Source organism: Ambystoma mexicanum, chromosome 7q (assembly GCF_040938575.1).
Source record: "Ambystoma mexicanum isolate Mex_15411 chromosome 7q, UKY_AmexF1_1, whole genome shotgun sequence".
Taxonomy (NCBI): Eukaryota; Metazoa; Chordata; class Amphibia; order Caudata; family Ambystomatidae; genus Ambystoma; species Ambystoma mexicanum.
Window position 1 is genome coordinate 472,229,918 of NC_090941.1, and position 15,889 is coordinate 472,245,806.

At 46.0% G+C, this 15,889-nt stretch overlaps 1 protein-coding gene across 1 annotated transcript in view; it reads left to right on the forward strand.

Moving 5' to 3' along the window:
- Positions 1-15,889, forward strand: part of WBP4 (WW domain binding protein 4) — an 807,881-nt gene that overhangs the window by 55,272 nt on the left and 736,720 nt on the right. Inside the window, exons 2-4 of the mRNA XM_069640150.1 lie at positions 8,679-8,751; positions 13,796-13,858; positions 13,946-14,069. Coding sequence (XP_069496251.1) covers positions 8,679-8,751; positions 13,796-13,858; positions 13,946-14,069 — 260 coding nt within the window. The remainder of the gene's footprint in view (positions 1-8,678; positions 8,752-13,795; positions 13,859-13,945; positions 14,070-15,889) is intronic.

The following is a 15,889-nucleotide window of genomic DNA, read 5'->3' on the forward strand; positions in this document are numbered from 1 at the left end:
TGAGTGGGTAACCTAGGTTTCAGTGAGGCATAACAAATCTGTAGAGGAATACTCTAAAAAAGGATAAATGTTGTCTCGGTGGGCATCTGCTGATCTGGCGCAGACTAAAAAGCCAGTGAGAAATGAGACAGGATAGACAAAAGTGTGGCCAGGCTTAACTGCGGAGCAATAATCATTGGTATTAGGCTCTACAATTCTGACATGAATATCCCGGCACCTCATCGCGAGTGGTTAAACACTCTGTCCACATGTTTTGGATGAAAAGATGGGGAAACACAAACCGGAACAATGCCCCTCTGCACATATATCCAAACTGCACGTATATACAAACTGCAAAGGGAAGAAAACCTAAAATTACCAAATGGATTAAGTACAGCTATCTTGCAAGTCAACTTGGTTAGAACAAGGTCAGGCTTACCTGGGATCCAAGATGCAATGCTACCAGGGACAGAGCCAAAACAGCTGCAGTGCCCTAACTCGCCGGCATGAGGATGCTTTAGTTATCAATTGCCTCCAAAACATGTGTAGCAGATCGCAATTTTAGCAGGTCAGCATCAGAGGGGGCAGATGGGAATGGTCCAGGAATTCCCAAACGACAGTACAGTAGGGTAAGGCAGAAGCAGTCCAAAATACAAAGCTGGAGTCAGAAAATACCTAGTTCAAAGGAGTTTCTGAAAACAGAACAAGCGTTCAATATGACAGGTCAGAGTCAGAATACCAGGATCACCGGAGTCGCCAAAAACTGCACAGGAAGAAACAGATGAGTCTTATGCAGCAAACAGAAAATCCGATGCAGGAAGAGAATGGAACAAGCGTCGGTCACAACAGGAATTTACCCAGGTTGAGCAGCACTGCTTGCTTCCAGATGATCAGAAAAGGAACCACGCGATTTGCTAAACGCCAGTCTGGTGTGTTGACGTCATGCGTTGTTTTAGGTGTCGGAGCACGTATTGCCAAAGCCTATCAGTGTGGCTAACTTGCCAGGACAGCTGCCAACGCTGGCGCCAGGCATCCACATATGGGTTTTAGAAAACAAGCTGCCTTGTAACCTGCAATCAGTGGGCCTGGTGGATCCTGACGGGCACAAGCCGAGGTTTCTTTGACATTGATGCAGGCTCGCGCAGCTCCACCGAAGGTCCTGAGCTTGAAATCGGTCTCTGCAGACATGAACTCTTCCATGTTTGGAGCAGCAGGACACCTTGATGCTACTTGGATGTGTATACAGGCTCACATCTTTTATTTGTTCTAGCTACTTGGCCTGACCTTCCTTCTGCCTTTGAATGCCTTGAATTGTGATTCTGCCTGCATTACCTGCATTTTATTACCATCTAGCCTCGACCAGATTGCACCTGCAACTCAATAGGTACTTTTTATGTGTCCCTATTTTTTGGTCGGGGAATGGGTCTGTTGTGCACTTGATTTGACTAGCTCTGATTATGGCCCCGAGAGGATTGATCCCTTCCAGATGTACATTATCCCTTATGCTCCATTGTGCTGTTGGTTAGTGTGGATTCAGGTACATCAGCAAACCACTTCATAGGTTTACTGATGTACCTGAATCCCTTACCGGGTAATGTCGGGTGAGACGAAATGCAAATAGTCTGTTTAATCACTATTTGACTGTTATTTAATTATTTATATAACGGAATGTGTGGAATGCTGTCTTTGCTTTGGTCTATTCGTCGTCCCCAGGACATTGAGGAGGTTGGATAGAAATAAAGGGATAAGGATTATAGCCTATTCCCATTGCACCCAGTCCATTTAATCTTTTAGTCCTACACCTCTGAACGCTTCCACAGTATGTTCAGGGCAACAACCCACCCTTAATGGGTTTGGTTACGACAGGAAGATTGTGCCTTCCCCCTTTTGCAGGATTTTTCTTTTTTTTTAACTTTGTTTATTTTAAATCAAGGCAGGATGGCAAATATACAAATCATGACATATCACAAGCAATGCGTATTCAGGTTCTTCGATCCCCAGTCCTCATTTCCCACATCAGGCTTCCTCCCTCCCACCTCCCTTCGGCCTCTCCCCCCCTCATGTTTGGAGGCGGAATTTTCTTTCTCGGTTGTCTAGTTCGCCCCTTAGCGTCTATGTGTCTTCTCCAGGGTCCTCTTGGTGTTTCAAGATCCATCAGGCCCTGGTCGGTTTGTAGGTCAGGGCGGGGAAGCGTTGGTCGTATTCCAGCACTGGGCTCCAAACATTCTGAAATCGGTGGAGTGTTCCCGCCTGTGCTGCCGTGACCTTCTCCGCGATCAGGATGTCCCAGAGTTTAGACCACCATTGGGCTATGTGAGGACCTTCTGGGGATTTCCAGGCCCTGGCCAACACCGTTTTCCCCGCCAGAAGGCAGTGTGTCCCGGAGCGCGGGTAGATCGCGGGGATCAGGGCTCCCAGGAAGACTGGTTCAGGTTCCAGAGGAATCACCGTTCCCGTAATTTGTGCAATGGTCTCTAGGCATGTCCTCCAGAAACTGTCGTATCTTTGGGCAAGCCCACCACATATGGAAGAAAGAGCCTGGGTGACCACATCCTCTCCAGCAGGCATGATCCACATGTGGGTTCATGTGGTGAAGTCGCAGGGGTGGGTAATACCACCGGAGGAGCACCTTGTACGCACATTCCCTATTGGTAACGCAGGTGGAGGAGGTATGTGTTCTGGTCCAGATGTCCCCCCAGGTTTGGTCCTCGACCGGATGGCCCAGGTCCGCCTCCCATTGTGCCATGCAGCGGGTCTTTGTGGACAGGAAGTCCCTTAAGAAGCGCCTATATAGGGTGGATACCCTGCCCCGCTTTGGAAGGTCCCCCAGTGTCAGCTCCAGGGCGGTGGGCGGGCGGGTTGCTGCCTGCAGAGTCTGGGGGTGCGAGCACCAGTGGCGTAGCTGGATATAGGTGAATCTGTCCCTTTCCTGGAGTTGGAACTTCTTGCATTGGGCGAAGGTGAGGGGTGTCCCTCCCATATATAGCTGGTCTATGGTCTCCAGCCCGCCCTTTATCCAGTTCCGGAAATTGCGGGGGTCTGCTCCGGGTGAGAAGGATGGGTTATGGAAGACCGGGGAGCGTGGGCTCAGTCCTCTGGGCACTCCCTTCTGCTTTAGAGCCCAGTCCCAGGAGCTAAGGGTGTGTTTATTTGTAGGAGGAGGTCTCCCCAGTGTGTTCTAAGGGGGGGCGGAATGTGTGGCAGAAATCGCAAGGGTAAAGGTGTTTGTGATTGTTCCAGCTCTACCCACCTGGGGCGGTTCGTTATGGTCTTCCATGCCTGAAACTGTGCTAGTTGTGCTGCCACACTATAGGCCCTCAAGTCCGGGACCCCCAGACCTCCTAGCTTGGAGCCCCCCAGCATCGTTTTGAGAGGGATTCTCGCTCTCTTACCTTTCCAGATGAATTTCAGCATTTTCCTTTGGATGTCCTTGAGGGTTGGTGTGGGGATCGCTAATGGGAGGGAGGCGCAGGCGTATAGGAACCTCAGCAGTAGGTTCATCTTGCATGCTGTGATGCGCCCCAGCAGTGAGATCTCTTGGGTCTCCCATCGTTTCAAGTCGCATTCCAGTTCTTTCAGTAGCCGGGGGAAGCTGGCTTTGTATGTGTCTCTTGGGTTAGCCGGGATGTGAACCCCTAGGTAGGGGATGGCCTTCTTCACCCATGTCATCGGGCACATCGTCGTCAGTGGCTCCCGTTCTGCTGGAGTGAGCCCGATGCCCATGGCTGAGGATTTGTCAAAGTTTATAGTGAAGCCTGAGACTTCACCATAGGTGGTAAGTTCTCGTATTGCCTGTTTCAATGATGATTGGGCTTCTGATATCGTGAGTAGGACATTGTCCGCGTATAGGGCGATTTTATGTTGGTTGGGGCCGACCTGCAGCCCTTTAATTTGATCGTTTCCCCTAATCCTTTGGGCCAAAGGCTCCATGGTGAGAGCGAAGAGTAAGGGTGATAGCGGGCAGCCCTGCCGGGTTCCGCATGATAGGGGGATCGGAGCTGAGCTGTGTCCATTAATTCTTAGACTCGTACTTGGGCTCTTATAGTTGGCCAGCACCATTGTCTGAAAAGTTGACCCGAAGCCGAAGCCCTCTACGGTAAGTTTCATAAAGGGCCAATCTACTCGATCAAACGCCTTGGCTGCGTCCAGAGCCACTAAGACCAGTTTTTGGGAGTTCCGGGAGGCGAGGTCCACCAGGTTGAGGGTTCTCCGTATGTTGTCTCCCGCTGATCGATGGAGGATGAAGCCTGCTTGGTCGGGATGAATGATCTTCGGGAGAACGCGATTCAGGCGGTTTGCCAGGATTTTTGAATATATATTTGCATCAATGTTTGAGTGCTATCGGTCTGTAAGAGGCTAGACTCCATGGGTCCTTTCCTCGTTTGGGCAGGAGGATGGTGGTTGATTCCTGCATCGATGGGGTGACCGCGCCTGTGTCTCTGAAGGAGTTGAACAGGGTCACCAGATGGGGGGTCAGTTATGGCCTGAAAAGTTTATAGAATCTGGTTGAAAAGCCGTCCGGGCCTTGGGCTCGTGTTTTAAGCGACTTGATGGCCTCCTCGACCTCCTCCCCCATGATGGGATCCTCCAATTCGTCTCTCGTTGTGTTGGCGAGACGGGGAACCGCTGCCTTCTGTAGATATTCCACCTGTTGCGGTCGGTTCCGAGGGGTTGCCTTCATGATTTGGGTCAGGTAGTCTGTCGCGAGCTGTTGTTTTTCGGGCTCCGCGTATCGGGTGACCCCCTCAGGATCACGCAGGCCTGCAATCGTGTTGACGCGTCTCCGTTTGGCTAGTTTGGCCACCAGGAACCTGTTTGCCTTGTTGACCTTCGCGTAGTATGATTGTTCGGCTTTTGCCATCATTAGGGCGGTTTGTTCCGCATAGTGGGCGTCAAGCTTTTTCCTCGCTGTTCGCATGATCCGTTGCGTCTTAGGGGACCAGCCTTTTTCTTTGTGGATTGCCTCAGCCTCTCTTAGCTCGTCCTCTAAAGCTATTCGGGTCTGGCGTCTGTTCCGGTGGTAGGCCGCTCCCTGAGCGATGAGGGAGCCCCTGATTACTGCCTTCATGGCGTCCCAGTTATTTGCCAGTGAGGTGTCCGAGGCTGGGTTTTCGTCAAAGAAGTTTTTAATTCCTGTCGCGATCTTGTCTCTCGTAGCCATGTCATTGAGAATCGGGTCATATAGAGACCATTTGCGTGGGTTATTGAGATTGGGGTTCTGAACCCAGAGTTCCAAGAACACTGGAGCGTGGTCAGACATGGCTCTCGTGCCGATGAAGACCTCTTTGACTGAGGGGAAGGTGTGCGGGGAGATCAGGAATAAGTCAATCCTTGAGAAAGTGCGGTGTACGAACGAGTAGAAGGAGTAGTCTCTTTCGTCGGGGTGAAACACCGCCACAAGTCTATTATTTCCAGAGACCTGAACAGCCGGAGCTTGGGCGAAATCGCTTGGAGTCGGGGGGTGTGACCGGTCTTTAGTGGGGTCAGGAACCCCATTGAAGTCCCCTCCGACAATTGTTTGGCCCTCCACAAAACTAGCGAGGGTCGTGCCCAAGGAGTCGTAGAAGAGTGATTGTCCCGTGTTAGGGGCATATACCGAGATGAGGGTGTATAGGTCTCCCAACAGGAGGCATTTGACTGCTGTGTATCGGCCTTCCGGGCATGTTTTTGTTTCCAGGATTTGTGGGTTCAAGTCTTTTCTAAAGAGAATCGCTGTGCCCCCCTTTTTGCTTGGGCCGGAGGCAAAAAATTGAAGCGGGAATGATCGAGAACGAAGCCGGGTCACGTCTGCCGGCAGCAAGTGGGTCTCTTGGAGCATAGCTATCGCAGCGTTTTCGTCTTGGAGCTTTAATAAAATTGCCTTTCGTTTGTTAGGGGAGTTCAGTCCGTTAACATTTAGGGAGAGGATTCGCATAACCTGGTGGTCCAGAGGTGTCCCATTCTCTATCTCTTGAGTTGTGGGGGGAGGGGGAGGGAGTCCAGGTCGATGGTTTAGCTGCCATGTTTGTCATGAGATCTTGTAGTACCATCCTGCACTTGAGGTTTTAACGCGGGGCCCCAACGGGGGGCCGCAACTTTAACTGGTGGGTAGACCGACATTGTAGGTACGGGCCTACCCTTGGCCAACGGGGCCGGTTGTCCCATCGTGTATTAAGTACTGTGGGTTTCCAAGGAACGAAAGTTGGAAAGTGTCCTTGGAGTGGGTATGAACCGTGGGTATGGTCCGCCGTCTCCGCCCTCGAAGCTCGTCAGATTAAGCGTTATGTGGCGGATCCGAATTCAGGCCGGGTCAGAGGAGCCCAGGGAGAGATGCGGGGGGCGCCATTGTTCATCTCTTTTTGTTGATCCGCTGGGTTGATGACCATGGCGTACGTTTAGGTTTCGGGGAGGAAAGCGGCCCGGAGTCCTCAGCTCCCTCCGGGGTTGGTGTGGAGAGTTCCTGGGGCGAAGATGGATGCATGATCCTCTCTGCATCCTCCAAGTGACTGATCCGGCGTAGGGTGCCTTTGTATGTGAATTGTAGAGCCGCTGAAAACAGCCATCTGTAGCGGACTTGCTGCTCCTGAAGGAACAGTGCCAGGGGTCGGAGTGCTCTTCTTTTCTGGAGGGTGAGTGGTGAGAGGTCCTGATATATTTGGAGTGGCGTGCTCTGAAATGTAATTTACTCCCCTTGGCGGCTGATCGCCGAAATCGCTTCCTTGGTTGTAAAGAAGTGGACCCTCGTAATGACATCTGGGGGGGGTCAGAGACAGCCCCACGACGCGGGCGAAGTCTGTGGGTGCGATCTAGCAAGAGCTGAGATTTATCCAGGTCTGGGAGGAGGGCCTCAAAGAAGCGTCCCATGTAGTCCGCTAGCTTGTTGTCAGGGACGGAGGTTGGGACCCCCCGAATGCGGAGATTATTGCGGCGCGCCCTATTTTCAAGGTCCTCATGTTTAAACTCCAGGATCTCGCATTTCTGGTGCAGGGAGTCAATAGCTCTTCGCACCCAATGGTGGCGTGGTCCCGCGAGTGGTCTTCGATTTCTCCGAGCCTTTGTTCGGCCTCCGTAACCCTTTGGTCCGTCTGTTCGATTTTGGTGGTGAGTTCTGATAGGCATGAGCGGAACTCCGACTTGATGTCCGCCATGAAGGCTATCGGGTCCCCTTTGGTAGCGAGGGCTCCCCCGTCCTCTTGTTGTTTCTGTGGAGTGAGTTTGGGAGGCTCTTGCTTCTTGCTTTTATCTAGCGTAGTGAGCATGGTGGAGATATCTGCGCCCTTGCCAACCTTCGTTTGCCTAGACATGATGATCGTGTTTGGCGGTCTTGGCTGGAAGGGTTGCGGCGAGACTAAAGCTGTGTGCCAGCCGCCTAGGAGAGTTCAAGCATGGGAGTGCGAGTGAGACGTCGGAGTAGGTGTGATTCCGCAGTAGACTGGGTCGCTAGCTGGATGGGTGGGCCGGGGTGCCCCAGGAAGTACTGAGTGGTGCGTGAAGGGAGGGCCCGCGAGGTCGGGCTTCTCTGGGTGGCTCTCGGGGCTTATCTCGTGGCCTCCGTGTTTCCCCTGTCGACCTGGCAGAGTGTAGCCCCCGATGAAGTTCTCACATGTTCACCGGGCAACCCGGCACGATCTGGCTGGATCCGTGTTGGCGGGTCCGTCTGCTGCTCCCCTTCGGTCCCCCTGAAGCCCGTCGCCATCAGGTTCGCAGTATGTTGTAGAGTTCCGGCGCGGCCGCCATCCTGGTTTCTTCGAATGGCGACGGGGGAGCGGTTCGGTCGCTAAGTTCTAGGAGAACGCTCCAGCGTTCGGAGGTCATTGTAAGCCAGGTTGTGCCTCATCGGTTCCGATCGCCGTAAATGGCATTGGCGACTTGGATACTCGGTCAGAACCGTTTGAATTTGGCGGCGGCGGCGGACATCCCACGGGCGGCCTCAAGGGAGCGACCACATCGATGGCGCTCCAAGCCACGCCCCCCCTGCAGGATTTTTCTTAAGGAGCACATGCTGGTGTCATGTCATGAGTTGTTCAACCGCACTAAAAGTAGGGCTGTGGCGATGATGAAATGGACTCTGCAGAATGGGAATTACCAGGTAAGTAATTTAAATTTCAGCAGCTAGCCACTCTGAATGGGCTAGCTTGTGAATTGTCACACAAAGGTCTCTGTACATAACCAGACATTACCCAGCAAAGGAATATTCTGTAATCCTTATTGTTGGTGATACCTGTATTGTGTGACGATTCACAGGATCTCATCACTTCTCCCCACGGGGAAGCCCTTCCCTGTGAGGCTAGGAAGATGAGGCTGCTACCCAATAATCTCCTTGGGGTTGGTAAATGGCAGGATCACCTCCTACGTTAGCAAAGACCTATGCTACATTTACTTTGGCAGATCTGGTGGGTGCATTACTTGTATTATCTTATTCATCTTGGTAGTTTCTGTTTACTTGATCAGCCTTGTTTTCTGCACCATCTATCGACAGTTTCTGCAATGTCATGGTTTGTTCTTGCTCTGCATATCTTGGATTTGACATAGGGCAGCCTTCTTGCCAAGTTGAGCTGCTGTGTTGCACTTTCTTGATTTGTGTGGTTGTCTTTTAGGTTATTATACTCGATTAAGTGTGCATGGTTCTTTTATCTCTGAAATTATATACAAAAGTAATGCATCTCTGCTGGTAGACTGTTCAAATGCAGAAATAGTTTTGTTTTGTTTTTCATTTTTAGGGCTGACTACTGGAAATCCCAGCCGAAGAAATTCTGTACCTATTGCAAATGCTGGATAGCGGACAACAAGCCTGTACGATGATTTCATCATTACTTATTCAGAAGTACTTTTGCTTTTCAGTTTTTCAGTTTTTTTACCTATTTAGTTTGTGCATTATTTGCTTTACATTTTCTGAGAAAATAAATTGTGCGCCTTGCGATTCTTCTCATGTTTTGATGACTTCCAATTTTGTATCCCTGATGTACTCATTGGCCAGTGTTAACAATTTTAATTAGTTTGCAGATCACATTTCTTAATTTTATCTAAATATATTTTACAACCCAACCAGACAACGTGAGGTGACTTTGTTTTGGCTGTGATTGTCATAATTGTAATTGTGGCAAACTAAAACATCCCCCTAATTTAATCAGAGCTATGGGAGGTCCTCCTAACCCCTAATTAGGAGGTTAGGCAAAGCACACAAGAGAGCAGCTGTTACAGGACTGTAACCAGATTGTATCCCTCAAAGTGAACTTCATTTTTTTAAATTATTTGTGGGCAGTTCTATGTTTGGGAAAATAAAGTACAATAATGTGTAGGGAAGAATTGAGAAGTAGATTTCTTAAAGCAATTTCACACCAAATGACTGTTTGGCAAGCTACGTGTTCTTGAAAAATGTGATAAAGTGTAAAAAGGGACCCACCTAATTTTGTCTGGAACCATTTTAAAAAAAAGAAATTTTGGGGGCCCATTTCACACATTGATACCAGTATCATGGTTATGGATTGTTCCAATGTTTTCATCATTCAGGGCTGGATATATGTGATCACTGCACATTTGTTACTGCAAATTCTGAAAATATAGATTTTATTTGTTGAATGTTTGCACTTCTTAAAAATGTGGGGGACCCCACCCCTCCTCACACCTCCACCATTCCTAATTAATATCCCTACCCCACTTAACATCTGTATCTGTGAGAAAAAAAGTATATTTGATGAAAGAAAAGCTAAATTGTTGAGTTTGCAGTTTTGAGATTCGATATTTTGATCATATCCCTTCAGGGATTTGGTATCTTAGGATATGTTTGATCCACTTTCTGTTTTTATATGTTCTACTGTATCTTGAAAAAAACGTTAAGTAGAGTGAAAATGAGCAATATTCATGATTTTGTATCTAAATGGTTCTCTACATGGTACTTTCCATGTTTAACAAATAAATATATATATTACAGGGCCTGCGGTAGTGGACCTGTAGTTATGGTTAAGTTGCTCAACCCATAGGAAAAGCAGTTTTTGGGCAGCTTATAACTTTGGCACGGTTTGAGTTTTCCCAAAACTTTGCAAAACAATTATATGGCCACCTCTGAATTATTTCGCAGTTACGTGCGGTTTCGTCAAGGGTGGTGCAAAGGTATAGTGTGGGTCCCAAAATGTTTGAAATCTGGATAGACATGCAAGGCATGAATTAGTTTTCAAAAATTGATTAGCAGTGTTTGCTAATGAAAGTGTTGTACTAATATTTTTGTGTCAGCAAACGTTATTGGGAACCAAAACATACAGCATTTATGTGTAGTGCTTAAATAAGATATTGGAATCAGGCCTTGCAAATTCTTTAAAATTCCACTAGACCTGCAGGTTAAGTAATTTAGTTTACCCACTTGACCTAAAAGAAGTGCACTCGACCCATGGCAACTGGTGACAAAAAATGTAAATGAGCTTTCTCTAAAATTGTGCACGTCACCACAAACCCACTTTGTTTGGCACACTGCTGCCACCCAGATGACAGCTATGCACAGTGAAACTAATTGATACCCAAAAAATTAATGTTACATAAAAGTTTCAAACTTCCCCTGAAAATTGTACTCGCCCTTCATAAAATCTACTGGACTATGCGAGTGGGTGAGTGGACTTTGCGATCTCTGGCTGAGTATCTGTAAGATGTAAAAGGTTAGCTGCATGAATGGACACAAATAACAGGGTTCGAAATTGCCAGGAGCTGGGAGCTATTTAGTTCCTGGTGATAGCCAACGGGAGCCTGGTTAGCTTGAAACCAACTACTACCAGGAGCTACTTTTGACTCCTGTGGCAAGTGGTGCCATTCAAACCTAGCTATGCTATATTAACTGTGTATGTTTCGGAATGTATATCGAGGAAAATAAAGAACTCACCTAAGGGATACTTGGAGCATATTGGATAATATAAAATGGAAAATGTTTTAGAGTTTGCATCTTGCGCAAAGTGAGACTTGCTGTGCGCTATGTACTAGCTCCTGGTTCCCCACAGGTAGCTCCTGCCTAACTGATTATGTCTGATACCCAGGAGTTGCTTTGCTCTTGGTGAACAAATCCCAATTTCTACCCCTGCAAATAAATAGATATGATAAAAAAGGCTCTGAAAACATGTTTGGCTAGCTCTCCCGCAGGTGCTAATATATAATGCAATCATAGAGCAAAGTGAGCTCTGGAGGCTAATTACAGTGTGTGATATTGCAGTAGATGGATTGATGCACAGTCTGGATGAAACTAGTGGTCATTCTTTTGCATCAACATCTATTTAGCCTTGGGTATTCATTATGTAAGAGGAAAGAGATTAAGAGACTAAGCAGAGTAGATGGTGTAGCAGGCGGTGAACTGGTCAAACACAGTTGAGTAGCTGCCATCTCACTTTCAGTGCAACTGGTATAAAACCGCTCATGCATTAGGCAGCAGTTGCACAGATAAATGCAACCAGCAGGTCACAGAACTAGATTTGCCATTAAAAGCAGTTGGCTGTGTGATCATGTACATTTTCAAAGGTTTTCAGTCATCAATGTGATGCATCTTCCCAACAAAAGAAAAACCTAGTGGACGCTATGAGATTTAGATACACTAACCTAAATGTTTCTGTAAATCATGGAGGCAATGCAGTGTTTTTATAGAAGCAATACTGTAGTTCTGCATTATGTAACAACTTAAATTGTTAGGAATAGAATTGCATAACTGCTTTGAATAAAGTTACACATACTGGACTTTGCTAAAGAGAATATATATTTGACAAAGAGTATATAAGTTAGCTTAGTAAAAGTATCATCCAGATTACTTCTGGTTTCAATTGTTAGAAAACAATCTTGTCTAGCGCTCCCACAAAGGCATTTGGCACTTAAGAGCGAAGAAGATGATTACTATTACACACTCTCTCCATTAAACCCTTTGAATTTGCAGTGAACAGAGAAGAGTGTGATGAGAGCCAGAGAGGAATTCAGGGTGAGCAGTGTGTTTTATTGAACAGGGTAACTTAAATAGCTAACTTTGCTACACAAGTGTCAATTTAATTAGCAATCCTCATAATTGCATAGCAAATTGATATGCAATACTGCTTATTTTATGCCTCGCACATGAATGGAATTTTTTTTTTTTTTCTCGCAGCTACATCCCAAACCGCTGCACAGATTTGCACCAAACGTGTGCGAGGAGCGGCAGCATAGTCCACAAAGCATGCTTTTGCAAATTTGGTGTTAATCCGTCCAGTAGATTTTTTTTAAGAATGCCCAAAATGTAAGTAAACAAAATGTGCGATTTCTGCGTCCGGTCCATGGACACACTTGATTCGGTGTCCGTGGATGCCTATAGGCCAATCAGACAGCCACGTGACATTCATGGACATAGAATGCGCCTGCTGATTGGACAATTAAAAATGTGAGGAGTCAAAACTAACTGATGCCATGTTGGATTTGAGAACTGTGCACTTGGTCCGCAGGCATCACAGTAAAACATATAAAAAAACAGAACATTACGCCTGTCAAACCAATCAAACGATCTCTGGGAAGGTGAGGAGGGCTGATCAGGATGGGATTGGGATGTGGCCAGAAAAAGCACCAAATCTGGAGTTTTTTTCTTCTCTGATGTCCGCTAACATCTGATATTTGGGGACATTGCTGTGATGTCTGCGAACTGGACAAATGTTCAAGGACATCAATGCATATTTCTTTGTTGCGGGGTCGGAGAGGAGCAGTTTTTGGATGGTAGAACATTGGCGCCATTCAATGAAACTGCATGAAAACTTGCAATATAATAGTAAACCCACCTTTCAATGCTTTTGGAAAGCTTGGTGCATTTTCAACAAGAGGGTGCAAAATTAGAGAAGGGAGCCCAAAATGTTGGAACAGCTTATACATTTGGTGCCGTTTTGACGAATCAGCGTACAAGTTTGCAAGAAGAGTTTAGACCCAACATTGAATGCTTTTGCAAAGTTTGGTGGGATTTTGTCATGAGGGGGCAAAATTAGAGGGCGGGTCCCAACATATTTAGATCTTTAAAAAACAGACGGATTTGCAGCAAACTTGTGTAAGGAGCATTGGCAAGGACCCGACAGCATGGTTTTGCAAATTTTTTCTTGGTTGAAAAGTGTCAATGTAGGTACAAAAAATAGTAATCCAACTTTGGTGCCTGGGCAGTGGGTCTGGCCGTCGACAAGGACAAATGTCTATTCTGATTTGCTTATTGGGGCATGCGGCATGGCTGAAGACCATGCCCCATGGATTGTGGAGACTGGTTATGGCTGCAAGCTGTGAGCACTGACCATTGGTCACATTATGGGGTATATTAGACTTGGATGCAGGCTCAGTTCAGTGGATAACGGAGGTGGTTTGGTGGGGGGTGGGAGACATGGTCGAGCCTCATGCCCTAGGCAATTCAACTATGACTGTTATCCCCAGCATGCGCTGCTGAAAACGGCACACGTCGGTATGCGCTGCAAAAAATATTTTTTTAAAGGAGGTTTATAGTGTTTTCATATGTTGAATTATTAATAACTTTTATACAGTGCTGGAACATTATGACACTTTCACTAATAAAACGTATGAAATTCACTGAAAAAACTTTTGTGATGTCATCTTTGATGTCCTGGGTGTTAGTTTTAGCAGTGCATGGGGTGGCACGAGTTATGGTTGCATAATATATCAATAGATACTGCCCAATATTATAACATTCATTTGCGCAATTTATTCATGGCCTAAAGTTCTCAATTTGCAGTCTATGCTAGTATCTTGTTCTTCAATTCTTTTAATACAGAAATTAATGTTAAGTTTCTGCTACGTTTAAGAAGTTCAGCTATATATTTCTGCAGTTCATTAACTTTTCATTTTTTGTTTTCATTTGAAGAGTGTTGAGTTTCATGAAAGAGGAAAAAACCATAAAGAAAATGTTGCTAACAAAATTAGTGAGGTAATGTGATTATTTACTTTTCATCTATTACAAAAAAAATGGTCTCTAGATTGCATGGTTTGGTCCTGATGTATCATTGTTTTGTAGATTAAACAGAAAAGTATGGAAAAGGCCAAGAAGGAAGCAAAGGCTACAAAGGAATTTGAAGCCATGGAGGAAGCCGCCCTGAAAGCCTATCAGGAGGATCTGAAACGGCTTGGTGTTGACCCAGGTATGCAGCCAGATAGTTAGAAGAGGGAAAATTCAGCATCCACATTTATGAAGACCCTGATCTGAAATTGATCCAACATGTTACTGTTTCTGGCATTTAGTTAGAATAGCATTCTGAATGCTAGAATATTGTAAATGAGGATGGTGTGAGCTTTCTGAAGTCATTTGCTCTTGTGGTGCAATGAAGATCTTTTTCCTAGTGAACAATTGTCTCTAGTTTCTTTGCATGAACGTAGTAGGTATGAGTTTCTCAATACCTCACTTGGTTGATCTTCCTACATTAAACCCCTTTCTCATGGCTGAGTTAATAAATGATGATGCTTAATGTACATAGACTCAGAAGAAAATGGCCAAAAAGAACGACCTTTGGAAGTGTTTGAGCCAACTTCTACTTAACATGGTTAAATAATCTGTGCCATTACAGAGTTGTAACAGCCACCTGAGGTGAAGTTATGCATCAGCACCCAAACCCAAAGGGAACAGTTGTTTTGCATATGTGAGGTGCAGTGTGAGTCCTGAGGCACAGCAAGCTTGGGGCCCATAACCTTGGCATACTGGGAATTATGCCGTCCCATTCCATGGAACCCATAAACCATTTGTTTTCCACGTGGCGTTTAAAGAATTTGTGACTATTTTAAGTACGCTTAGAAGTGCTTGCATTACAAGCTGCGTTTTATCTTCCCATAGGATATACAAAAGTGTTATGACCAAATTGCCTTCCAACACTGGAACCTCCACATCAGCCACTTGCTGACAAAGAAGGGTTTAAAGCTCTTCAGAGGGCATTTAGTGTCGTGATAATCGGCAGCTATTAACCTCATCTTTGTCACCATTGTAATGTGCGCACCCTACAATGCCTCAGATTATTTTAGCTGGAAGCAGGGAGGCATACAACCATCAAGTTGAAATGGGCCTCCACTCATCTTCAACCGGGCCTATGGGTACTAATGTTTTTTTCTAAGTCCTACTCTTTGCCATTTAACTTGTGGCCATCCCTTTACGGAAAACATGAGCAGGCCTAAAAGGACCATTGCTCACACGTGGGTTCACTCTGATCCCAGCCCTGCATGCTCTGCAAAGGTTTGGACTGGTTTAGACTCTCCCCTTGCCCCCCAGACAGCCCAACGCACAAACTGTATGGGTGAACCAGAGTATTTTGTGTTTTGTAGCATTGTCCGGCCACCAAGACCTTTGTGTGTTTGCCTTGTGTGTCATTGGAGGGTTGGCTCAGGCCATGCCATAAGTGAAGGGGCTTCACTTATGCCATGCCGCATGCCCCAATAACCAAATTAGAGTAGACATGTGTCCTTGCCGAAGACCAGGCCCACTGCCCAGGCACCAAGTTATATCACTTTTTTTTGTACTTGCATTTTGACACTTTCATTTCCTGCATTGCTGGAGGACGTTGACTCAAAGCTGGGCTGCTGATTTAAGATCAGCAATTGGCATGCATTTGCACACAAGAATTTTTAATTAATCTTTTTTTAATCAAAAGTAAACAATAGTTATTGAAAATCAAATGATGTATAATACAAAAATTCACACAATTTGATATATAATGGTAAGTAGTCGGATGCATCTGTATATTTTATATTTTTAATAACACCAATAAATGTGTCCCAACGTGTACCCGTAAACGGAATTAGAGAATGTAAACCTATTCAAAAGACAGTTAATGATTCCAAAATCGCAGCAGGAATCAGGATTATTTTCTAGCAACAAACTAAAAAGGATAGAAAATAATTTCCTTTATTTTGTGTTTTTATTTGTATGACAATTAAAGATACCAGGAGAAAACCTGTTTGAAGATCATTTTAAGTG